The sequence below is a fragment of the Zootoca vivipara genome, chromosome 1, assembly GCF_963506605.1.
Source record: "Zootoca vivipara chromosome 1, rZooViv1.1, whole genome shotgun sequence".
NCBI classification, from domain to species: domain Eukaryota; kingdom Metazoa; phylum Chordata; class Lepidosauria; order Squamata; family Lacertidae; genus Zootoca; species Zootoca vivipara.
Window position 1 is genome coordinate 41,885,703 of NC_083276.1, and position 24,549 is coordinate 41,910,251.

General features: G+C 46.9%; 1 protein-coding gene across 4 annotated transcripts; it reads left to right on the plus strand.

The window, feature by feature from the left end:
* The first annotated feature begins 17 nt into the window (after positions 1–17).
* On the plus strand, positions 18–24,323 carry ZFYVE19 (zinc finger FYVE-type containing 19). Of its 4 annotated transcripts, none has more exons than XM_035111303.2 (12): positions 18–351; positions 1,472–1,615; positions 2,960–3,081; positions 3,936–3,989; positions 6,406–6,566; positions 8,240–8,385; positions 10,445–10,559; positions 17,197–17,400; positions 18,960–19,039; positions 20,150–20,257; positions 22,122–22,264; positions 23,912–24,323. In XM_035111303.2, the coding sequence occupies exons 2-12, from the start codon at positions 1,559–1,561 to the stop codon at positions 23,982–23,984; spliced, it is 1,263 nt and encodes a 420-aa protein (XP_034967194.1). In that variant the 5' UTR covers positions 18–351; positions 1,472–1,558; the 3' UTR covers positions 23,985–24,323. The 4 variants fall into 4 exon arrangements, with proteins under 4 accessions (XP_034967194.1, XP_034967185.1, XP_034967224.1 ...); XM_035111294.2 differs by having other exon boundaries at positions 20–351; positions 17,194–17,400; XM_035111333.2 differs by having other exon boundaries at positions 219–482; positions 17,194–17,400.
* Positions 24,324–24,549: the final 226 nt, after the last annotated feature.

Consider the following 24,549-nt stretch of genomic DNA (forward strand, 5'->3'; position numbering starts at 1 on the left):
GGGGACCGGCGAGAACTCCCAGGAGACACCGCGCAAGGGAAAGTGGGGGCGGAGAGGCCCCGTGGGCTCTTGGGAAATGTAGTTCTCTCCCCTTCCTCTGGGCGGAGAAAATCTGTCCGGGGTGATGAGAGTGGGGTTCTCGCCGCACCGCGCGTTTCTTCCACTATAGTGAGTATTACCGAGCTGGGCCAGTGGACGTTGCCATTAGTGAGGATCCGCTCGTGGTTGTCTGGCGGGGGAGGCGGAGGCGTCTTCTGCCTTGCTTCGCTTCCAGCCTTCTCGCCCTCCCGGCGCCCAGAGACCGTGTCGTGTTGTGCAGCTGGGTGTTGGATTTCCAGATTTGGGACCGAGGTGTGTACCTGGCAGGTTGTTGATTTGCTCTTCTATGGTAAAACGGCCCTCGAGTTCCGCGGTGGTAGAGCATTTGCCTTCGACTGCTGGGTCGTGTGAATCGGCTGGATGACGCCCAGGGTCAGCCTAAGGTGGGTTGCTCCAGAGCTTTCTCCATCATCGTTTCCATTTTCCATTTTTTGCCTTTTTTATTTTAATGAGGGACTGAGAGGAAGGAGGGAGGGAGGGAGGAGAAGGCGGAGGAAGACAGAAGGAGAAATAACTGAAATGTGTGGGTTGTTTTTTTAATTAATTAATTAATTAATTAATATAATAAATGTGGGTGCCATGAATAAGGTGGGGGCTGGCATTCCTGGTCTTCAAAGAAGACTGAAATGTTTTGCTGTTGCAAGATGAGTACCAGGTGGGAAATCTCTCTGGTTGCTCACTTGTCCATGTGTCAGCCCAGCCGCATCTGCATTTTACAGTTCATACAGTATTGCGGAAATAAGTGGATCTATAGCAGTTCTGTGATCCTCTCTAAAAGCCTTGGAGTATGGCAGGAAAGTGTAACCTCTTCTTATTTTTAAAGGTTGCTTGTGGGATGCTACCTTTTGGTGGTGATTAATGTGCTAGCGGCCTGGGAAAGTGATGAGTCACTCCTCTTCAAAAATGTACATTGCCAGCCACCTTTCTCACATAAATCGGTGCATTGTAGATGGTTATGTTTGCCATCTGTGATAATGATAATAATGGCAACTCATGGGGTGGCCGACCCATTACACGCAGACTTTGGGGGCACTGCCTTCATCAGAAACTGATAGTGCTGAAATCTAGAATTCGGCCTTCTAGGAGACCCAGTGATTTTCTCCTTTACATTTGGAGGGGTCACCAGGATGGTCACCTCAGAAAGGAAATTTTTAGAAGAAGTGTAGTGTCTTGTTTTCCTTTCCTTTGATTTAGTGATTTAAGAACATTTCAGTGGCAATCATTGCTGTTAAGGTTAAGTAAGGACCAGATCCTCACATTTTCTTCAGACTGCATGAACCTCAGGTTCCATAGCATGGCATGTTTTCCGTGGTCCATTGCTAACATTCCATAACTGTACTGTCTCTCTTATTGTCTGGTCTCTCTCTGAAAGAGGAAGAAAGTTGAGGTAGCAGACAGAATAGAATCATGTGTCTCCATTTGTACATTTTTGAAGACTGAGTGTGCCACCTCACCTGACATGATGGATAGCAGATGTTATGGCTGTGCATCGAAGTTTACTGTCTTCAAGAAACAGGTATGGTTTTCTCCACTAATCGTCTTTGTCTTGAGAAAGGAGAGCTTGAAGAGTAGAACTTGGAATTATTATTCCAAAATGTTCCACTAGAACTCAGGCTTCCATTCATTTGTGACAGGTGCACTTGCTCAAATTTTAGTTATTTTAATGATGTGTCAGTTGTTTAATCGTCTCCTGTCATTAATTTACTGGATGAGGTAGGTCTTCAGCATATCACTTTCTTTTGTGCCAATTTTCTGTTTTGTACAGCTGTAAAGTGTATAGATGCTAAGATAGGCAGAGGGGGCTCTCTTGCTAGTTCCTCCACCCTGAAAAGTTTGGGGTATGGTGTGAAGGGGTGAAAACGTTGTTTCTATGTTGGCTTTGCAAAGTAAGAATTAGAATTGATTCATACATTATGCTTTTTTATACACCTTTTCAATACAGTATTGTATTGTTTTACTTTCATTTCATTCAAAACAAAATAAAAAAATCAAGAGACCAACTAAGTTTGTCATAGGTATGAACTTTCGTGTGCATGTGCACTTCTTCAGATACATTTCATTGTTTAATTATATAATAAAATATTTTGTAAACCACTTAGAGACTGTTCTTGCATTAAATGGAATATAAATATATAAAATAAAATAAATATCCAATATTTGTAAGGGTGCAAAACTGTGTACAGTTACATGGGAGTAAGCGTCATTGTGGGAAATTTCTGAATGAGTAGGCATGCTCTGTGTAGTGTGCACTTAAAAATGTAAGGTGTGGAATATTGCATGTATAAAAAGAACATTCACCAGAGACCCAGGATTTTCTTTTGGTCATTGAGTTTGGTAGCAAAGGTCTGCAGCTACATAATGTGTGGAATGGTTGGAATTAAGATTGATATCTTTGAGTACAGATTTAGTAAACAAAGTTTCATTTAATGTGTTTTATGGGAAGTATTTATGTTATGCTATTTATTTATTTAGAAAAAGTATAAGCAAAAAACAAAAACAACCCAGGTTCAGTCATAAACCAGTTAGTCATAAAGCATAACTAAAATTGACAAACCAGTTAAAAACAAATATGGATAAGCCCATCATTAAAATCAAAGATAAAAGCAGGAGAACATTTAAAACAAATATCACTAAATCATGTGTCCGGTTTGGCTTGCTGTTAGCAAACACTTTCTGTATTCACAGAAATTCATTTGCATTCAAAAGGTAGAAAATGATTGAAGAAGGCTCTGATGTTTTGATGTGGAAGCATCCCCTTTGTGAACCCTTTCCAAGAAATAGTCATTCAGACTTCTTGGAATCATTTGCAGCTGGGTGTTAAGAGCACTTCCTTCCTTTTCCTCTTCCCTTCCTCTCTCAGTGTGGATGCAAGAAATGCGGGCGAGCGTTTTGCTCAGGCTGCCTGGGATTCAGTGCTGTCGTCCCCCATTGTGGAAACACCCAGCAGAAGGTCTGCAAGCAATGCCATGGGGAATTAACAAGGTAAGAAAATAGAGCTGTGGTTCTGATTGAGGGGTTCTCGCGCTTTCTTTTTATGAAGGCAACACAGGACATTTCCTGCAGGGACTTGCCACTCCAAAACTTCTACAGGCTAGGTGGGCATTCCCCACAACTATGAGGTCCATATGATGCTGCAAGGGTCTTTCTAGACTAAGGGAGTTTTTCAGGCTGTTTTTCAGGCTGAAGGCTACATTCTCTCATAGGTAAACTGGGCAGGGGCTGCATCCTGCAAAGGGGGAGGGGCAGAGGCAAAAGTGGTTGGCGCAACAGATGTGTCTCTTAACTCTGTACAGTAGGCTACATTCCAGCAATGCAAAAGTCAGAAACTTCTACACCCCTCCCCTGTCTCTCCATCTGTGCAAGCAAGCAGTCTTATTCCAGCTGAGGGACGTGTTCTATCCAGGCAAAAGCATTCACAGAGGAAATGGAGCACGGCCAGTGAGGGCTACGTTTTGTCCCTGGGACTGAGGTTCCTCACCCTTGAAGTGGACTTAGTGAAATCACTGAGGCTTGTTAGGAAACTGGCATGTCAGGCTGAAGTTTAGGCTGGGACCTTTGCATCTAGTTTTCTGTGAACTTTGATGGAAGATTGTTGCGGGGGTGTCTTCAGTCAGGCAGTTCTTCAAACGCAAGCTGAAGAGGCACAATCAACAAACAGCCTTGCCGTCTACCCTGCTGCTTTTGAGGCATAGGCTGAAATGAATTGGTGTTATACCTGGGACTTCTCATACGATCGAAGGCAAGGCAAGATGGGGTTCTGTCTGAGGGCATGTCCTGCCATCATTAAGAAGGGGTTTATGTTCTGCCATTGTGACATTTCTCCTTTTGCTTTACAGCGGCTCACCTCAGTCAAATGCAGCTAAATGGTCTCCACCAGAGAACTATAAAAAGTGAGTTCTATCTCATCTAATCTATCTTTGTTGTTGTTGTTTAGTCGTTTAGTCGTGTCCGACTCTTCGTGACCCCATGGACCAGAGCACGCCAGGCACTCCTGTCTTGCACTGCCTCCCGCAGTTTGGTCAAACTCATGTTCATAGCTTCGAGAACACTGTCCAACCATCTCGTCCTCTGTCGTCCCCTTCTCCTAGTGCCCTCAATCTTTCCCAACATCAGGGTCTTTTCCAGGGAGTCTTCTCTTCTCATGAGGTGGCCAAAGTATTGGAGCCTCAGCTTCACGATCTGTCCTTCCAGTGAGCACTATCTATCATCTATTAAATTTGTATACTGCTGTTCACCTGAAGATCACAGGATGATTCACAGGATGATTCACAGCATAAAAATACAAAGTGAGAACACAAAATACATAATAAAAACGAGAGGAAAAACAAACCAATAACCCCATCCCATAAATGCATTTAAAAGACCTGGTTAAAGAGAAATGTTTTCGCCTGGTGCCTAAATATATGTAATGAAGACGCCAGGCGAGCCTCCCTGGGGAGAGCATTTGCAAGCAAGGAGCCACCACAGGAAAGGCCCTGTTCTTGTGTTGCTACCCTCTGGACATCTAGTGAAGGAGGCACACGATGAAGGCCCTAAGATCATGACCACAGGTTCCACATTGGTTCATATGAGGAGAGGCGATCCTTGAGCCATTTAAGACTTTATAGGTCAAAAACAGCATTTTGAATTGAACCCCAAAATTGTCAGCCCGTGCTGTTGGGTCAGGATTGGTGTAATATGCTCAAACCATCTTTCTCCAGTGGTCAACCAGCTGAAGTTTTTGAATCGTCTTCAGGGGCCTCCCTCTGCATTGCAGTAACCTAGAGGTTACCAGAGCATAGGTGACTGAAGTTAGGCTATTCCTGTCCAGAAGGGGGTGCAGCTGGGTTACCAGCTGAAGCTGATGGAAGGCACTCCTTGGCATTGAGGCCACTTGAGCCTCAAGCGACAGCAGGGGATCCAGAAATACCCCAAGCTATGTACCTGCTTCTTCAGAGGAAGTCTAACTCCATAAAAGGCAGGCAACCTCCCATCCATTTAGTCTAGGGAAGAGCCCACTAACAGTGTCTCAGTGTTATCTGGATTGAGCTTCAGTTTGTTGGCTTTCATCCAGTCTGTGACCAAGGCAAGACATTGGCCCAGCTCTTCCACTGCCACACCTGCCGATGTGAATGAGAAGTAGACCTGTGTGTCATCAGCATATTGCTGACAATGTACTGCAAAACTCCAGATAATCCTATTCAGTAGTTTCATGCAGATGTTAATTTATTATCATCATTAAAAGTTTTATGCCGCCCTTCATCCACAAGTCCCGAGGCGGTTCACCACACAAAAATACAAGATATAAAACACCAAATACGTAATAAAAACAAGAACAAAAACAATCTAATAACTCCCTTCCCCTCACCCCCTCTCACAACACGTTTAAAAGGGTATCAGATGTTAATCAGCCAAAGGCCTTGAAGAGGAATGCTTTTACCTGGCACCTAAAGGTGTATAATGAAGGCGCCAGCCGAAGCTCCCTGGGGAGGGCATTCTACAAATAGGGAGCCACTGTCCTTGTCTCTCTCCTGACAGATGTCATCATACAGGGCGACCAAAGCAATTTTGTGCCAAAACCAGGCCTAAACCCCAATTGAAATAGATATAGAAAATCAGTTTCCCCCAAGAGCACCTGGATCTGGTACGCAAATAACAATCTAGCTGGTTTTATTCCGTATCCTTGGTGTCAGTTGCAAACAAGGGGGTATACGTTTGCTCTTTTTCCAGATCAAGTCTTTGTTCTGAACTGCCACCAATAGCTCTAGGTAATAATCAGCCATCTGTAATGTTCTTGTTCTCTAGTTTGTGTCAGGATTCGAAGCCCTAATGTAAAGGGTGGGAAGTCAAAATTGTTTTCTCAACCTCATCTAGCATTGCTTTGCTGTTAAAATGGTACAGTAGTTCTTGTTTCTTATTGGAGTAGCTGTGATTTCCACTCATACGATGGGAGACGGCACTTTTCCATAGTCGCTGCATAACCTTCATCTAAAAAATTACCTGTTGCTTAGGACCAATTCAGTCATGCCTATGTACTTCTTGATTGCTCAGCACTTGATTGCTCAGTATTTCACGACTCTGGCTGAACATGTGAATGCGCTTGGGAAACAGAACTGTGTTTTACTTGGTGGGGTGATTCCATCTGTAGTGTTGGTTTTGTGCATGCAAGTACAGTAGTCAGCTGATGCTCCAATGATCTTATAGTGTGGGTGGGTGTGACCAAACCTCTAGAGAAGCACATGGAATATGATTTCAGAATTATTATTTTCCCTTAAAAAACCCACAAACAAACCCTGCTGTAACTCCTCCTGGTTGCTCTTTCTGCAGGCGTGTAGCAGCCCTTGAAGCCAAGCAGAACCGGCCGCAGGGACTCCAGCAGGGTTTGTTGAAGTCCCAAAGCCAAGCGGGCTCCAGATATCAAGGTCTATCAAAAGAGGATCGAGCTCTAGCAGAGAGACTGGAGAGGCTCAAGAAGGAAACAAAACCCAGTAAGCTGTGCACTATTTTTGGAGTCATTTGCTCTTATCACCCCTGGAAAGCCTGCTTTAGACACAACATAAAACAGAATTTAAAAAATGAATTCCCATCCTTGCAAATGGAGGGGAAGGCTTGCCCTTAGCTTTAAAGTCAACATGTGCTTGCAGCAGTGTGGAAAAACCAACGATGGCAAGGTTGTGAGCCAGTTACCTTCACTCTTCATTTGCACAATAGATCTGTCACACACTGATCCAGACTGTCACACACTGATCCAGTTTGCACATAATGCTACGCTAAACCATGGCTTAGTGTGAACCCACTGGTTCCTGGAGAGGAGATTGTAGCCAGTTTGCTCTTCCTCCGATCCTGCTGCAGTGCTGCAAACTAAGCCATAGTTTCTTGTACAAACCTGGCCTTGTGATTTGGACAAGCTGTAACCCAGGGGTCCCCAGACTTACCGGCGTTTGGGCCGGTTCCCGCCGCGCCGATCGCGCGGAGGGCGGGGGAGCGCGCGCCTGTGCGGGCCGGCGCGCCTTACTGGCGCGGTGGCGCGCTTCCAGGGTGGGAAAAGCGCCGAAAATCCGTTGTGCGCATGCGTGTGGGCCTCCCCCGACCCGGAAGTGCATCAGAAATGACTTCTTCCGGGTCGGGAGAGGCCCATACGCATGCGCACAAAGGATTTTCGGCGCTTTTTTCCTAACCCGGAAGAGCGCTGCCGCGCTGCGCACCGTAAAAGTGGGCGGCAGCGGCGGGCGGCGGGGGTCGTCGCGGGCCGGATTGGCAGGCTAATTGGGCCGCATCCGGCCCCCGGGCCGTAGTCTGGGGACCCCTGCTGTAACCTGAGCTGAAACCTAGGTTTGCTCTTGGTTTACAGCTCATGGTTTGTCTTGAGCAAAAAATAGAACTTACTTTTGAGGCAGTACTTCTGGAATTGCACAGTTAGTCGATATATGCTATATGCTCTGGGTTGATGACCTCTGTGTGCATATACATCTTGGACGCTTCCTTTTGCAGGCCGTTGTGCTGCTGCTGGAAGCTGCTTTAGATACCTTCCATTTGAAGGTGCTGAAGGGAAGGCACCAGAGACTTACAATGGTCTGAATTCAGCTCGCATCTGTGTGATACTTAGGCAAGGCTATGTATAATTAGTGTGTCCCTGGGATTGCTACACAAGGCAAGCACCTGACATTTGGCAGGCATTATAAATATTCTTGTGGGCGGTTGAAAGGAACTTCTATTCATTGTTTAGTTTCTGGCGATTGAGGTCTCTGAAGCAGAATTGCTTGATACGTGAACAGTGTCTGATGGAAACCTCAGACTGAATGGGAAGGCCCTCCGGTGGTCAGCAGGTGGAGCTTCTGTGTCCTGAATAGCTCTTTGTCCTGCCTGCAGAGATAGCACACAATGCATCAATTGTTGTCTGTTACTTAAGCTTTATTCAAACAGCAGGATTTGGGGGTTTGCAGGGCACTGAATGTGCACAGGCTTGGGAATGATGCGGTGGGGGCAGAGAAGGGAAATGTTTTATTCCAGTATCACAGGTGGTTCTCGGTATCCTCTGGGTCTAGTCAATATGATGGCTGGGGGGGGGGAGGAAAATACTTGCCTATCTGTTTTAATGCAAGGAAGTTACAAAAGCCTCTTGGGCTCTCTTAGTAAAACAAGATTGTTCTTAATTGAACAGAGTCCATTCCATCTCAGGCTGAGATAGAGTCTAGGCTGGCAGCGCTGAAAGATGACCCTGCAAGACCCATTCCATCAGCCCAGGAGATGGAAAACCGGCTGGCAGCCTTGCAGGGCAGAACACTCCCCTATCCAGCTCCAAAACCAGTAAGATTTTCCTGTCTCTCTCTCTCTCTATATATATATATACAGTGGTACCTTGGTTTAAGAACAGCTTAGTTTATGAACAACTTGGATTAAGAACGCTGCAAACCCAGAAGTAGGTGTTTTGATTTGTGAACTTTGCCTTGGAATAAGAACATGTTTCGCTTCCTGTTGAGTGTGTTCCATTTGTAAATTGAGTCCCCCACTGCTATGGGAAAGCATCCCTTGGTTTAAGAACAGACTTCCAGAATGGATTAAGTTTGTACAGTGGTAACTCGGGTTACAAACACTTCAGGTTACAAACGCTTCAGGTTACAGACTCCGCTAAGCCAGAAATAGTACCTCGGGTTAAGAACTTTGCTTCAGGATAAGAACAGAAATTGTGCTCCTGCGGTGTGGCGGCAGCAGGAGGCCCCATTAGCTAAAGTGGTGCTTCGGGTTAAGAACAGTTTCAGGTTAAGAACGGACCTCTCAAACAAATTAAGTTCTTAACCAGAGGTACCACTGTAAGCCAAGGTACCACTGTATATAATTTCCAAGGAATAAGGAACTGGGGGCCCTCAAGATATTATTGAACTCCAGTTTCCATCAGCCCAAGCCAGCATGGTAGTGAATAGGGATGCTGGGAATTGTAGTCCAACAGTATCTGGAGGGCCACAGGTTCCGCTCTTTTCCAGATTCTGTTTGTAGCTGCCACATGAGTATTGTCAAGGGACGTGGGTGGCACCAACCTAATGTATGTGGGGAAATTAATTCGGCCAAGGCTACTGGTCTAAACCACTGAGCCTCATGAGCTTGCCGATCAGAAGGTTGGTAGTTTGAATCTGCACAATGGGGTGAGCTCCTGTTGCTCTGTCCCAGCTCCTACCAATCTAGCAGTTTGAAAGCACACCAATGCAAGTAGATAAATAGGTAGCACTGTGGCGGGAAGGTAAACAGCGTTTCCGTGCACTCTGGCTTCCATCATGGTGTTCCATTGCACCAGAAACGACGTAGTCATGCTGGCCACATGGCCCGGAAAGCTGTCTGTGGACAAACACCAGCTCCCTCGGCCTGAAAGCGAGATGAACACCACAACCCCATAGTCGCCTTTGACTGGACTTAACTATCCAGGGGTCCTATACCTTTTTACCTATTATCGTTCTCTTACTAATAGGATTTTGAAGTTTTATGACGTACAGAATCCACCAGGGACATTCTGGTACATTCTAGTGTTTCAAGTTCTCAGCTGTGTTCGAAGGCTGAGAGAGAGCAGGTGTTGGCTTTCACTGTGCTATCTCTGTCCAAGGCCGTTTGCCTCAGAGACAGGCTGTATCTGTTGTCTGGCTCCCTGAAAATAAGATTGGGTATATTAGGTTCGTGTGAAAGAACAGAAATATCCCTGGGCCCCTTGAGACATTTGGGAAGTTGTCATGGCTGGGCCCCTTGTTCTTTCTTTTAGTTTTGAACCTCTGGGCTCCTTCCATTGATTGTGTAACTTAGGTTTTCTCAAAGTGGTCAACATTGATCCTCTGGGGTTGATGGGACTGTGCAGGGGTGAATAAAGATCTGGGTGTCCAAAAAGGCCTGGGCTGGAAAAGGAATTTATAAGGTACGATGTGATTAATTACAAACTTTTGAGCAAGGGCATGTTCAGAGAGCCAATGAATGCCCTTGCCATTGAGGAACTTTTGTATTTAACAAGATGATTCCACAGTGCAACAGGATTCTCAGACCATGCTCTTTTGTTCTTTTGCAAAAAAATAAAATGTATGTAAGTGCAGGGTTTCACTTGTAAAATATTATTTTTTTACAGTGTTAAAAGACTAATTATAACACTCCTCAACCGACCCCCCAATATTTAAAAGCAAGTTGCCTTTGGGAAACTTCAGTGAGCCTTTAAAAAGCCTCACTTTTCTTCAGGGCTCCGCTTAGCTGCTTCCCAAGGCCACCCCTTTATTTCATTTGCATTCCTAAGAATTCAGGTGGAGGTTGATGGCAACTTTCTAAACTCATCAAGTGGTCAGGGAACTTGAAAGATGTAACTTGTGCAATCCCTTTCTGTTTTTCTTTCCTTTGTTAGGTACACGAGGCCCCTAATGCCAGGACGCAAACTGAGCAGTCAGATGACCTGCTGAACCAGATGTCTGAGGAAGTTGCCATTGATGAGAGCGGTGGCTCAGGAGTTACACCACAAGGTCCCTGTCTTCTTTTAAATCTGCTCCGTCTTTCCCTCTCCCCCCACAAAGTTAATTTAAAATGGAGGAACAAGCAGGTACACCTCAAGACCTCAAAGGGCACCACTGCTATAGATCAATATATCCACTCACTCAAGCCTTACCTTCCAAGTCCCGGACTGCAAAATCCGGGACCGGCAGCCGTGTGACACCGGAAGCTGCGTCGACGTAACTTCCAGTGTCGCTTTGCCCTTCTATGGGCACCAAAAATGGCCACTGCTGGCTTCAAAAGTAGCTTATACGCATGACCGGAAGTGCGTCGACACAACTTGCAGTGTCGCCCGCCCATCTATGGGCACCAAAAATGGCCGCCGCCAACACCGGAAGTCACGTTTACGCACTTCTGATCATGCGTAGATGCGACTTTTGAAGCCGGCGGCGGCCATTTTTTGTGCCCATAGAAGGGCAAATCAGGAAAAAAAATGGCCGTCGCCAGGAGAAAATAACGGAGAAAAACGAGAGACAAAGTGATACGGGGGACCACCGGGAAAAGGTAAGTAAAAATGGGGGGTTTCCCGGGGAAAACGGGGTACTTGGCAGCTATGACTAAAGCACATCACCCAACATTTACTCCTTGCTGCAGGTCCCGGTTAAATAATGTACAGTATATATAAGTACAGTGGTACCTCGGTTTACGAACACCTCGGGTTACGAACTTTCGGTTTACGAACCACCGAAACCCGGAAGTAAGTAACCCGAGGTTTCCGAGGCCCATGAAGGCCTCCATGGAGGCATCGGAGCGTCCGCGACTGGGACGCAGCCACGGAAGTGCTCCGATGCCTTCACGGAGGCAAACTGCACAGAAAGGAGCCTTTCCCCGATGCGAGTGCCCTGCGCTGCGGCCGCCTCTCAGTCAAGGCGGCTGAGTAAAGCGCGGGAACCCCGGGGGGGGGTTTCTCTTTGGAAGCTCTTACCTCGCGCTTAGAAAAGGGCTTCCAGCAGCAGTAGCAGCAACAGCAGTGAGAGGTTTTGCGAGTCGTTTCGCTGCACGGCGGTGGCAGCGCTCGCAGCTCTCCTTCCCCCTCTCTCTGCGGTGCCGGCCGGGCGACCTTCCACCTCCTCAGAGCAGCCGCCGCCACCACCAGACGCCAGGACTGGCCTGGGTGGCTCGCGGTGCGCCTGGCTCTGGTTGGAGCGGCGGCGGCAATGGCGGCTCTCTCAACCGCGAGCCTCTCCACTCCGCAGGGGCGCAATGGTGAAGGCCCGGCCTCGCTTCTCTTGACCCCTCCGCGAGGCCGGGCCTTCACCGTCGTGCTCCTGCGACGTCTCTCCACCTTCGGCGTCGCGCTCCTGTGGAGAGGCGTCGCAGGAGCGCGAAGGTCCGCTTCTCTTGAGCCCTCCGCGAGGCCGGCTCAAGAGAAGCGGGCCTTCGCTGTCACGTTCCTGCGACGCTTCTCCACAGGAGCGCTACGGCGAAGGTGGAGAGACGTCGCAGGAGCACGAAGGTCCGCTTCTCTTGAGCCCTCCGCGAGGCCGGCTCAAGAGAAGCGGGCTTTCGCGTCGCGCTCCTGCGACGTCTCTCCACCTTCGCCGTAGCGCTCCTGTGGAGAGGCATCGCAGGAACGTGACAGCGAAGGTCTGCTTCTCTTGAGCCCTCTGCGAGGCCGGCTCAAGAGAAGCGGGCCTTCGCTGTCACGTTCCTGCGATGCCTCTCCACAGGAGCGCTACGGCGAAGGTGGAGAGACGTCGCAGGAGCGCGACGCGAAAGCCCGCTTCTCTTGAGCCAGCCTCGCGGACGGCTCAAGAGAAGCAGACCTTCGTGCTCCTGCGACGCCTCTCCACAGGAGCGCTACGGCGAAGGTGGAGAGACGTCGCAGGAGCGCGACGCGAAAGCCCGCTTCTCTTGAGCCGGCCTCGCGGAGGGCTCAAGAGAAGCGGACCTTCGCGCTCCTGCGACGCCTCTCCACAGGAGCGCGACGCCGAAGGTGGAGAGACGTCGCAGGAGCACGACGGCGAAGGCCCGGCCTCGCGGAGGGGTCAAGAGAAGCGAGGCCGGGCCCTCACCATTGCGCCCCTGCGGAGTGGAGAGGCTCGCGGTTGAGAGAGCCGCCATTGCCGCCGCCGCTCCAACCAGAGCCAGGCGCACCGCGAGCCACCCAGGCCAGTCCTGGCGTCTGGTGGTGGTGGCGGCTGCTCTGAGGAGGAGGAAGGTCGCCCGCCCGGCACCGCAGAGAGAGGGGGAAGGAGAGCTGCGAGCGCTGCCACCACTGTGCAGCGAAACGACTCGCAAAGCCTCTCACTGCTGTTGCTGCTACTGCTGCTGGAAGCCCTTTTCTAAGCTCGAGGTAAGAGCTTCCGAAGAGAACCCCCCCCCCCGGTTTCCCGCGCTTTACTCAGCCGCCTTGACTGAGAGGCGGCCGCAGCGCAGGGCACTCGCGTCGGGGAAAGGCTCCTTTCTGTGCAGTTTGCCTCTGTGAAGGCATCGGAGTGCTTCCGTGGCTGCGTCCCAGTCACGGACCCTCCGATGCCTCCGTGGAGGCCTCCATAGGCCTCGGAAAGCTCTTGGTAGAAAGTAAAATTATTGTTAAATTGCTGCTATAGGGGGTGTTTTTCATCGCCTGGAACGGATTAATCCACTTTCCATTATTTTCAATGGGAAAGTTTGCTTCGGTTTATGAACGCTTCGGTTTATGAACAGACTTCCGGAACCAATTGTGTTCATAAACCGAGGTACCACTGTATATAAATGAAGACAAGATTCTTTGAATTGTTTCCATATATACATCTTTGTTTGTGGTGATCTCTTTAGTTACAGTTTGAGAGCACTATGAGTACTTTGATCAGAGTCATGGGGCACATTGTCGTTCTTTGGTTGACATGTTTTTATTCATTTTACAGTGGTACCTTGGTTCTCGAACTTAATCAGTTCCGGGAGTCCGTTTGACTCCCGAAGCCGTTCGAAAACCAAGGCACAGCTTTCGACTGGCTGCAGGAGCTTCCTGCACTTAAGCGGAAGCCATGTCGGACGTTCGGCTTCCAAAAAAGTTCACAAATCAGAACACTTACTTCTGGGTTTGTGGCGTTCGGGAGCTGATTTGTTGGGAAACTAAGCCGTTCAGGAACCAAGGTTCTACTGTATTTATTTCAAAAAGATTTATAAGCTACTCATTATAAAATATCAGAAAACCAAAAATAAACATAAAATATGCAGTAGCAATAATAGTTAAAATTTCGGTACAAGGCCAGGAGATGATCAGTGGACAATAATAAAACAAAAGTTAAGTATGCCTTTGAAAGAGACCACTTTAGATGTTATAGAGCAGGGGTCCCCAAACTAAGGCCCGGGGGCTGGATGTGGCCCAATCGCCTTCTCAATCCGGCCCGCAGATGGTCCGGGAATCAGCATGTTTTTACATTAGTAGAATGTGTCCTTTTATTTAAAATGCATCTCTGGGTTATTTGTGGGGCATAGGAATTCGTTCAATTTTTTTTAAAAAATAAATATAGTCCGGTCCCCCACAAGGTCTGAGGGACAGTGGACCGCCCCCCCTGTCAAGGTTTATTTTATTTAGAGGTTATTTGGGGATATTTATTTCTTTTCTATACCAAGTTTCTTTGGGAATATTTAAATCTATTATTTGTCTTTGAGGAATTATTAGTTGAGTCTTTTCACCTTACCTATATCTCGTTTCAGGGAGTTATCACGGCACAGTTTTGTTTTTACGCTGGTTATACCCTTCCGTGATAGTCTTTTTTGCCTGTGGTGCTTCACAGCATAATTGTTAGGGGACCGAGGTTGCTTTCCGAAATTGACCCAGCTGATAGATACAGAACCACTGCAGAAGTGTGCCTCTAACCCTCAGAGGAAATCCTGGAGGATATCACAATCAATAGTATCAAACCTTTCTTTCATAAATAACTCCTACAAAGAAGCATCTCTCCCCCCCCCTCTAATATTTAAAAGTATACAGGGAGGTCTTACTTTTTATCATACCCACCTGAGAAATTTGACTCTCCTCCTCCTATGTATATAGCAGGTGTGGGGACCCTCAATCCTAGGGGCTGAATGTGGCCCTCCAGCCTTCTTATCTGGCCCCCAGGACTCATGGAGCAGGAGGGGCCAGCATGTTGGGTCGGTGCTATGGAGCTGCCTCTCTGATACCAGTGTCCTCTGCAGAATGGTTCTAGCAGGCACACTAGTGGGAATGCAGGATTGACTCTGCTGGTGCATTCAGGGGCATAGGAAGAGAGGGGCGCTCCGCCCTGGGCAGCGTGATCCCGAGGCTGCCATTGCAGCTGCCCCCCTCACACCTGTGCTGGGCGCCCCGCCCCCACAGACGGCGGTCCCCGCACCCAGAACATGCGTTACGCCCTTATGGGCAGCGCGTCACGCCCCCAGAACACGCACCACGCCCCTACAGGCAGTGTACCACGCCCCCAGAACACACACCAGCCCCGCCCCCGCCTGCTCTCTGCCCCCGGTGCCGAATAATGAAGCTCTGCCAGTGGGTGCATTCACACAACTGTTATGTCACCCTGCTCAACCCCCAGACCGACCCAGAAAGCAGCAGTGACACCACTGCCCACAGGGCTCCATACTGGCTGCTCCTGTTCTTCAGTGTGTATTTTTCCCGTCCTTAAATTGTGGCGATGTCTTTTACTTGCCTGGAAGGGAGAGTAGGTGGGAGGTGCAGAAACCTCTGGCTTTTGCGGAACTAGAACGTACCTGCTGTGCAAAGGTGAAAGTCGCATCAATTGTTCCGCCCATCTCTGCCTCTGGCCCAACCCTCTGCTGGCATGTGGACCCTGGGAGGTTCCCTGAGAGCAGAACTCTCTAGGCGAGTCCTAGGCTGAAGGCAAACCTAACATTTGAAGAGAAATGGTAGCGGGTTATTTGCTGTTAATTGTCACTAGGTGGGGAGAATAATTATTCATGCCCTGCGGTGTGAACCTGGCCTGGCAATTTGCACGGCAGGTTCACATTCCAGAAATTCAAAATCTGCATCATCTTCCAGCCTCACCCCACCCTCCCTTTGTGCTTCAGGAGGGCTTTTCCTCTTTTATGGGTTTTTTTTTGTTATTATTTTTTAAAAGTGCCACATGTATATTTACGCATATTTTACTTAGCAATCGCAAAAAGGGGATGGAAGACCCTTGCTTTTCAGGCTTTAGATCTCTCACAAGATCTTGCAGGGCCTTGCAAGATCTCACAAGATCTCAAACGGCTGGGGCAGTTCCAGGGGTTGTTCTGACTTTGCATGATTTGGCCTTTGCACATGAACCCCCAGAATGTAACCCAAGTCAAGATCAAGTGTTACTAATTAATCACTATTTTTTAAAGAAAGCATTTTGAAAAATTACTGCAAAACTATTCTGGGAGGGAGCAGATCCTTTTTGATGTTGCAGGTGCCAGCCAACCACATTATCAACAGCTGGGTCCTGTTGCAAACTAGCAGAACTATTCCACTGCATCAGGCCACAGTTTTCCTGGGCACAGAAACTTACCATGAAAATTTGATTTGAACACCACACACTACTGGCATGAAAGTATATCCTTCAGTGTTATATCTCCAAGCATCTTGAACTTTAGCTGCATTTCCAGGAAGAACATCCCCATCATATCAGGCCTTCAAAAAGCCCCCGAAGGCTTTAATTGTTCTCCGTCATGTTCTCTTAAACATGAATTGCATGGGGTTGTTGAATCTGCAATACCCTTCTAGCTTTAATGATTTACTGTATTGGGTCTTAGTTATTTTTTTGGGATTGATGCAGCAGTGCCCAGTGGGACAAAGCTGTGTCGTTCACCTGGCTTCTTGATGCTGCATATCATGAGTGGCTACTGAGAGCAGTAGGAGGCATAGCAGCAGGAGTGTCATGTTGGCTTCAGCACTTTGCCTGCATCACACTATACTCCCTGCAGCCTTGCGCCTCCCCAATCCCCATCCCCCAGCTTGGTAACTAGCAGTGGTGCTTGACACTGGGAATGCAGCCTCACTGGCTGCTACTGATTGGATGGAGGGACGCGGGTGGCGCTGTGGTCTAAACCACTGAGCCTCTTGGGCTTGCTGGTCAGAACGTCGGCGGTTCAAATCCGTGTGACAGAGCGAGCTCCCGCTGCTCTGTCCCAGCTCCTGCCAACCTAGCAGTTCAAAAGCACGCCAGTGCAAGTAGATAAATAGGTACCACTGTGGTGGGGAAGGTAAATGGTGTTCCCTTGTTCTCTGGCTTCTGTCATGGTGTTCCGTTGCCCCAGAAGTGGTTTAATCATCTGGTCACATGACCCGGAAAGCTGTCTGTGGAAAAATGCCGGCTCCCTCGGCCTGAAAGTGAGATGAGCGCTGCATCCCCATAGTCGCCTTTGACTGGACTTAATCACCCAGGGATTCTTTACCTTTACCTTTACTGATTGGATGTGTTTTATTTGCTGGGTGCTAGTTCTTATTTGTTCTTGCAGCAACCGCAATCCTTTTCATGGGGTGAATGACATTGCAGACTGAAATAGCACTGTGTTTATGGTGATGTGGGAGCCAGATAATAAATGTTCCATCTGCCGCATTTGGTCTGCGAGGTTTGCGCTGCGTGCATCATTTAAGGTTGCAGTCATTGTGCAATGGCCGTATATTTCTGAATTAACCCTAAGTCTCTGCTTTTCCAGAAGTTAGGACCCAGACTTTAAATGACTTAAATCGAACCGACAGCATTGGCGGTGTTGGTGATATGGATCCCAAACAGTTGGAGGAGGAGAAGAATAGATTGCTGGCATCGGCAGCGACTGAACTGAGGGAAGACAACACCAGGCAGGAGAAGATTCTAGAAGTAGCCAAGCGATTGGCCGCACTAAAAGGCCAAGATCCTGAGAAAGGTGTGTAACATGGGATATTAAAGTAAGCAGAAAAACATCCACTCTATTTCCTTAAGAGGAGTAGTTCTCAACAGGAGTGCTAGTGCTCTTGGGTCCTGCTTGCAGGCCTCTCCGTGGAATATAGTAAAATGTTGGTTGTCAAACGTAATCCATTCCGGAAGACCGTTTGACTTCAGAAATGTTCGGCATGGCTTCTGATTGGTTGCAAGAGCACTCAAGTGGAAGCCATGTCGGATGTTCAATTTCTGAAAAATGTTCAAAAACCGGAACATTTTCTTCTAGGTTTTCGGCATTCAGGAGCCAAAACATTCGAAATCGGAGCTGTTTTGAGAACCGAGGTTTGACTGTACAGTATTTGGTTGGCCATTTGAGAACAGGATGTGGGACTAGATGAGCCACTGGCCTGATCCAGCAGACCCTTCTTATGTTCTTACATTTTCTTTGTTGGCTGGTGGGAATGTGCCTGAGAAACAATTGTCAAAAAAAATAATGACTGTTTCCTGGTGCTGGGATTCTGGTTTTTTAAGGAACAAGTAATTGGTATTGGTGGATAGCTCGGAGCTAAGTTGTAACAAAAAGCCTTGGTTTCTTTCACAAGCGAAACTATTTAAGCAAAGCCTGATTTGCATATAGACAGGCCTGTAGAAAAATTCCATACTTTGCTGTATTTTCTCCAGCCTTGGGCATTTGCCAGGGGCCTGGTCTTCTCTCATATTTATTCACCCCCGGGTGCCTAGCATTGCTCAGGAATTTGAAGAAACAAAAATATCAGTGCCATTTTGAAAGGTTTGGTCTTCCATTTTCCCCGAACCATAGATTAAAAACCTACTCCTTGATCGCAGGAACCTGCCATTCACAATGTTATTTATGATACCTTAAAAGGTGTCCACATGGTTATCAAACAGACAGATATCTTTGCAGAATATTATTATAAGAAAATAAAATATACACACTATTCCTTCAAGTACCGGTAATCCCAAGTGTTAGAAAATATTGCAGCCTGTGCAACTGGGTCAGCCGTACAGTAGTTTCGTGCTCCCTCTGTAATTCTCATGTTGACCACTAGGGTTCCCAACTAACTGAAGGAAAGATAATACCTTGGCCTAATCTTTTGCCTTTGATATAACCTTGCTATGCAAGAGTGAGTGTGTGGAACTTTTCCACTTGAAAAGTATCCGCTGCTGAAGATTGCAAACGAAGCTGCTGCCAATGGGGTAAATAAAGTGACCTGCTTTCCATTAGCAACTCCCTTTGCCACAGCTAGAGTTAGCCTTACCTACACTGATGACGGGAGAAGGAGGATCCTGGATGTCTTTAGAAATCCTACTGGCTGGAACCAAAAGTCACATGCTTCCCCTGGGACTCTACCATAAAGAACAATCAGCCTAGAGAACTTGGGCTGAACAAGAAGGAAGGATTGGCTGCTAGGGAAACAAGACCGCAAAAGGAAGAGGATGGAGGGCAAACCTGCAAAGGAGGGCAAGAAACATAAGATGATGGTGGGCCGTCTTGATGAATTGCATCTTTAGCTCCTCAGTTTCCTCTTCTTTCTCTTGCAGTGACTTTGGATGACTACAGATTCCCCAATAGTGATGAAGAAATAGAAGAAGAAGAAGCCATTCAGAGAGTTTTGAAACAGGTCCATAGTAATTGGAATTAAATTTTGCATTTGTTAAGCCTCTTGCTTTTATCTTGCTACAATGACAAGATTTCTGCTGTGCCCGTCTTCTTATCTTTGTTGTAAATCCATCCTCAGGGTGTGCTCCTAATGGTTTCCCTAAATTAGTCCATAAGCCTTGTAGAGCTTTCATTCAATTAAAGAAATCATGTAATGCAGTCCTGTGCGTGTCAGCTCAGAGTTAAAATGAAACTTACTCCCATTAAAGTATGCATGCGAAAGCCGCTGTAGTCAATTAACCGTAGGAGTGTTGTGCAGTGAATTTTATTTATCTGTGAAATCATGTATAGGTTGCTTTTTGGGGTATAGCCCACCCAAGGCAGCTTACAGCATCATAAAAAGCAATACCATCTAAAACTCACAATGGCAGCAGTTCAGCAATTCAGCAAAGTAAAGCATTCTGTAATCAAAACTGCGGGAGGCAGTGGAAGACAGGAGTGCCTGGCGTGCTCTGGTCCATGGGGTCACGAAGAGTCGGACACAACTGAATGACTAAACAACAGCAACAACAATCAATGGGATCTTCCTGTAGGCTCACAATATCAGAGAAACAAGGGGAGGGGAATAGGAAGTACGTAGTAAGATAAACAAATATTTGCTATTCAGTGGAAGCAATGAAAGAACAATGAAATGAAGATACCGGTAGATGTAAGAAAATAAGAAAAATCAAAGCTGTCATGCTTGAGACTTTTGAAAAGGGTTTTGAGAGGCAGAAAGACAAGCCATGCAAATGTCTGAAGGGAAGAGCATCCATATTATTGATTTTGTTACATAATTTCTAGCCAGAGGAGCTAGCCACAATAACCTGTGAGGTAGGTTAGAGATATTAATTAGCTGAGTAGGAATTTGAACCCAGGTGCTCTCTGTGTATTTAATTACCAGTGATAGTCTTTTGGGTCATAAATGCCCTTTGTAAAGCTGCTTTCTTTCCTGCCCAATAGTTAATCTGGTGGCTGCATGTTTGTTTACTAAACCAAAGATTAAGGAAGTAGTAGAAGAAAGCCGCTTCTGAGAGGAAGGTTTGTGTGAAGAAAAGTCTTTTGTTTCAACTGCTGTTGTTTCTGCCACCAGCTTACTGAGGAGGCGGCTCTGGATGAAGCAAGCGGCTTCAATATTTCTCCAGATCGATCCACCCAACCAGCGACCGCCCAACAGAAACCAGCCAGGAAACCTGAGCAGGTGAGCAGTCCATTGAATCCTATATGCAGGGCTCCCCCCCCTTTTTAGAGGTACTCTCATTTTGACTCAAGAAAATCACCATTTCATAGTTCAAATCAGGAAAAATAAATACAGTAAATGGACAAAAGGACAAAGATTCACAAAATGTTTAGGGGTATGCGTACCCCCAGAAAAAAAAGCACAGCCTTTACGTGTGGCATTCTCTTTGTTGTGCTCAGTGCTGGCCCCACCAAGGCCTTTTTAGTTTAGGTGTCATCCCATAGTGCTAAATAGCACCTAAATGGAAACAAATTAAAAAATGCCCATGGCCCTAATGGTTAAGCTGAGAAGCAAAAGACAAGATGACTCCTTGAAGGCCAGCTAATTCTGAGCCACACTCTGTGCCCTAGTTCTGTGTTATGCCGAACAATTCAAAGCCCTCCAGCTGTAGGCAAAATTGATAGGTGTCCTCTTCTAGAACTATAGGTTTTGATGTCTGTGTGAGCAAGAAGAGATGCCCGAAGTTGTGTGTGCACTTTAAAATAAATAATCAAGCATGACTGGTGCTGATGTGGGAAATAACAATCAGTCCTTCCACATGCTTCCTCTGTCACTTTACAAAACTCATGTCAAGGCCTCATCGCTTCAGGTGTGCCCCTTCCTGTACCAAGCAAAAGTGGCCGTTCCTTTATTGCTCGGGCTGTTCTGCATTGTCTTCAGGTGTCCAATATGGCACAGGGATAGAATTGTATTCTAGGGCCTGCAGCAGAGTTCCTAGCAGCTGGGGTTTTGTTATTTAGTTTCTGGAGTTTCGGGTCCTTGCGGCTGTAAGATATTAATACTTCACATTTATGCAGACATTTCAGGTGTCTCAAGCACTCCATGTATATTCCCAGTATATTCCTTAAAACAGCCCTGTAACATGGGGTAACACCACAAGCATCGTATTGTACATGGTGGTGGTGAGGAGGAAATGTAGGCCTAGAATGAAAGAAGGACTGTCTCGGGTAAGATGAGGCCTGAAGCAGGAAATGGATGGTTCATATTAATAACACAGTGGTTATCTCAAATTCTCCCCCCAAAAGAATGTGTATATATGTAGGTGTGTGCATAGCATATATTTAAAATGCTGTGGTCTTCAGGGAACAGAGCCCTGTGCCCTATCTAGTTCAGTTTCCTACCTGCTGGCCTCCAGTCTTAGAATAATAAAGGTGGAATCTTGGTGGTCATGCAGTCCAACCCACGGCTGAGTGTGGGATCTACGATCCAGGAAATAACTACAGCATCCCTCCTATGTGCTGTGTGTGTGTTTGCTTTTAATTTTTTAAAAAACTAGATTTTTTAAAAAACAACAACACTGAAATGAGAAAATTACATGATATACGTAGAAATATTGCACTGATCACTGAGGTCCAGCGCCGAGGGCCTTCTGGTGGTTCCCTCGTTGCGAGAAGCCAAGTTGCAGGGAACCAGGCAGGGGGCCTTCTCGGCAGTGGCGCCGGCCCTGTGGAACGCCCTCTCATCAGATGTCAAAGAGAAAAACAACTACCAGACTTTTAGAAGACATCTGAAGGCAGCCCTGTTTAGGGAAGCTTTTAATGTTTAATAGATTATTGTAGTTTAATACCCAGAGTGGCTGGGGAAACCCAGCCAGATGGGCAGGGTATTAATAATAATAATAATAATAATAATAATAATAATAATAATAATAAATACGAATAATAAGAAGAAGTATGTTTGGGTTTTTAGTTGCTGCAAAGTTGTAGTGGGAGGAATTTTGCAGAATGCAAACAGTGAAGACAATGCCATGCAGCTTCCCATTCACACCAAAAGGTACTCTTGAAGTTTCTGTTGGAATATCTACGCATATTACCCTTCCCATTAGGGAAAAGCTCCAGCGGTTGCTAAACCTCTCGTCTTACTGGACAGCGACGAGGAAGAGCTGCCCTGGTGCTGCATCTGCAACGAGGATGCTGTCCTACGCTGCCACGCCTGTGATGACGACCTCTACTGCCAGCGATGCTTCCGGTAATGGCAAGAACCTCGGGGCGGAGGGTGGAGATCCCAGCATTCCATGCTGCTTGTGTAGCGTGATCATCTGCTGCGTGATTTTTTAGAGTGTGCAGGAAGAGCTGTGTGCCAAAAAGGCTGAAACAAAGCTCCTGAGTTGCAAGAGTCCCACGGCAGAAAGTGATTAGCGCTGAAAGTGCAATCCCCATGACTTGGGCCCCAAGGGGAAGGGACTAACCCAATTCCTCTATCCTGCTGCAACTTCCTGCTCTCCCTAAAAAGGATGGATGAATCATCTGGGACAGGAGTTGAGGGCTGTTTTCAAAGAGGGAAATTGGTGGGAAATGCTCCGCTCACCTCAGCAGCAGTGCCTCCTGCAAGGATCACACAACTGGTGTCGGGCCCAAAGGCACCCCTTGAGCATCATGTCTGAATGGGTTAGAAGCCAGGTTTTCTCAGGGCCAGACCATGACCACATTCACACTGTATATTTAAAAGACCACGTTGCCACTTTAAACATGGCTTACCCCAGAGAAGCTGTAGTTTGTGAAGGGTGCTGAGAGTTGTTAGGAGACCCCGCTGTTCCCTCACAGAGATATAATTCCTACAGTTCCTTGAGAAGAGGGATTGGTGGATAAACCACTTGGAACTGTAGCTCCGCGAGGGAAACAGGAGTCTCCTAACAACTCTCAGCACTACAGTATTTCTTTGAGTGGGGAGCCATGACTGTCTAAAGTGGTCGCACGAGTTTGTGTATATTGCCTTTTCTTAAATAGTTACAGGCTTGGGGGAAGCCTGTTTCTTACTACAAGGGCAGAAGTTCTCTTCACATTCACATTCCACAGCTGGAACGGAGATCAGGCGCTCTGTGCTGCTGGGAGTCGTAGATAAAAACTCCTCCTTTGCATCAATGGGAACTTATTTTCTAGCTGCATTTGGGGAAGGGAAAGAATCTCCATTCCAATCAAAGAGTGAAGAGAGAAGCTTCCCCTCCCTTTGAGCTTCATTTCTATTAAGAACCGGGAACTCTCATGCCTGCAATTATTTACGGGGAAATAGGTAGCTCTATGCTGCGTACCTAAGTGAACATGTAGCTTGGTCCAAAGTTCAAGTCCACCACTTGGCTTATTATATACCCCACTGGCTCTTCGCAGTTCTCTTCTTGTAGGGCAGGGAGGGAGAAATTTGTCATTCAGACTATGGTGCCGAAACTTAAAACACTCCACAGTGTGCGAGCACATACATAAAATAGAGTAATTTATTTGCAGGTGATGACAGTGATGTGTACTCGCATAGTTCTGTTTCCTTCCATTGAGCTTGTGCAAGATCATCCTGCCAGTGGATCGGGCCCTTCTCTGCTCCTTTCTGTGGCTCACAGTGAAGGCATCCCCACCCCTGTAGTGCAGTTTCAGAGTTGGATCTGAAGGAACAGCTGGAGGCCTCCTGTTTGTCAGCCGTGCCCAGCAACCTAAATTTTCATACTGTTAATTCCTAGACTTCTGACTATGCCTGCAAAACCTTGTGCCTCAGATCATTGGAGCGCTTGTGATCTCCTCTTATCTCCATAAATGAGTGAGAGTCGCCATCACTTCTGCAGGATATTCTGGTTGGCATGACAGTAGACTCTTAGTAAACACTGCCTGCACTTCCTGTTTTGGTTTTCAGGGAAAGCCATGATGAATTTGATCGGAGGGAGCACCGAACATCTAACTATTGTCGTCCTCAAAAGCAAAAATGAGCCTATGGAGCGTGAGAAGAAAAGGGGAGGAAGGTGAAATGGGAGGGGATAAAAGAGAAGATGCCCATAAAGGTTTGCTATTTCAGCAAAAGCTGGCAGACTCTGAAAGGCAGCTCTGTGTCACTGAGAAGCTTGGAGTGCAAATGGTTGTGTCCAGCAAAATCAAGGCAGCTACTGCGGAGCTCGTAGTACACGGGAGGTGGTTTGCCATGTGAGTAAGCTGTTAATTCAATGAGAATGAATGCTTAAAAAGGTGGGTTACTTTGCAGAGATTTGCCATTTACCTGGATGAGATGTTCATAGGAAATATTGCAAAGATAATAAATTATATGAAGAGAAGATTGTGGTGATTTTTCTCCCCCCGGGGTAGATGTCCACTGTTGCATTCTACAATCTGAGGACTCGTCTCAAGGTCTCTTAAAACTAACCCCTTGCAGTGACATAACATTGGTATGCCATCCTTAATGCAAGCAGTAGTGTTGCCTCAAAAGCAAAGTTCTTCACAAAAATGGAACCAGTTTTATAGTAAATTCCAAGTAGGCTTGGATCATAACCAAGGCCTTGC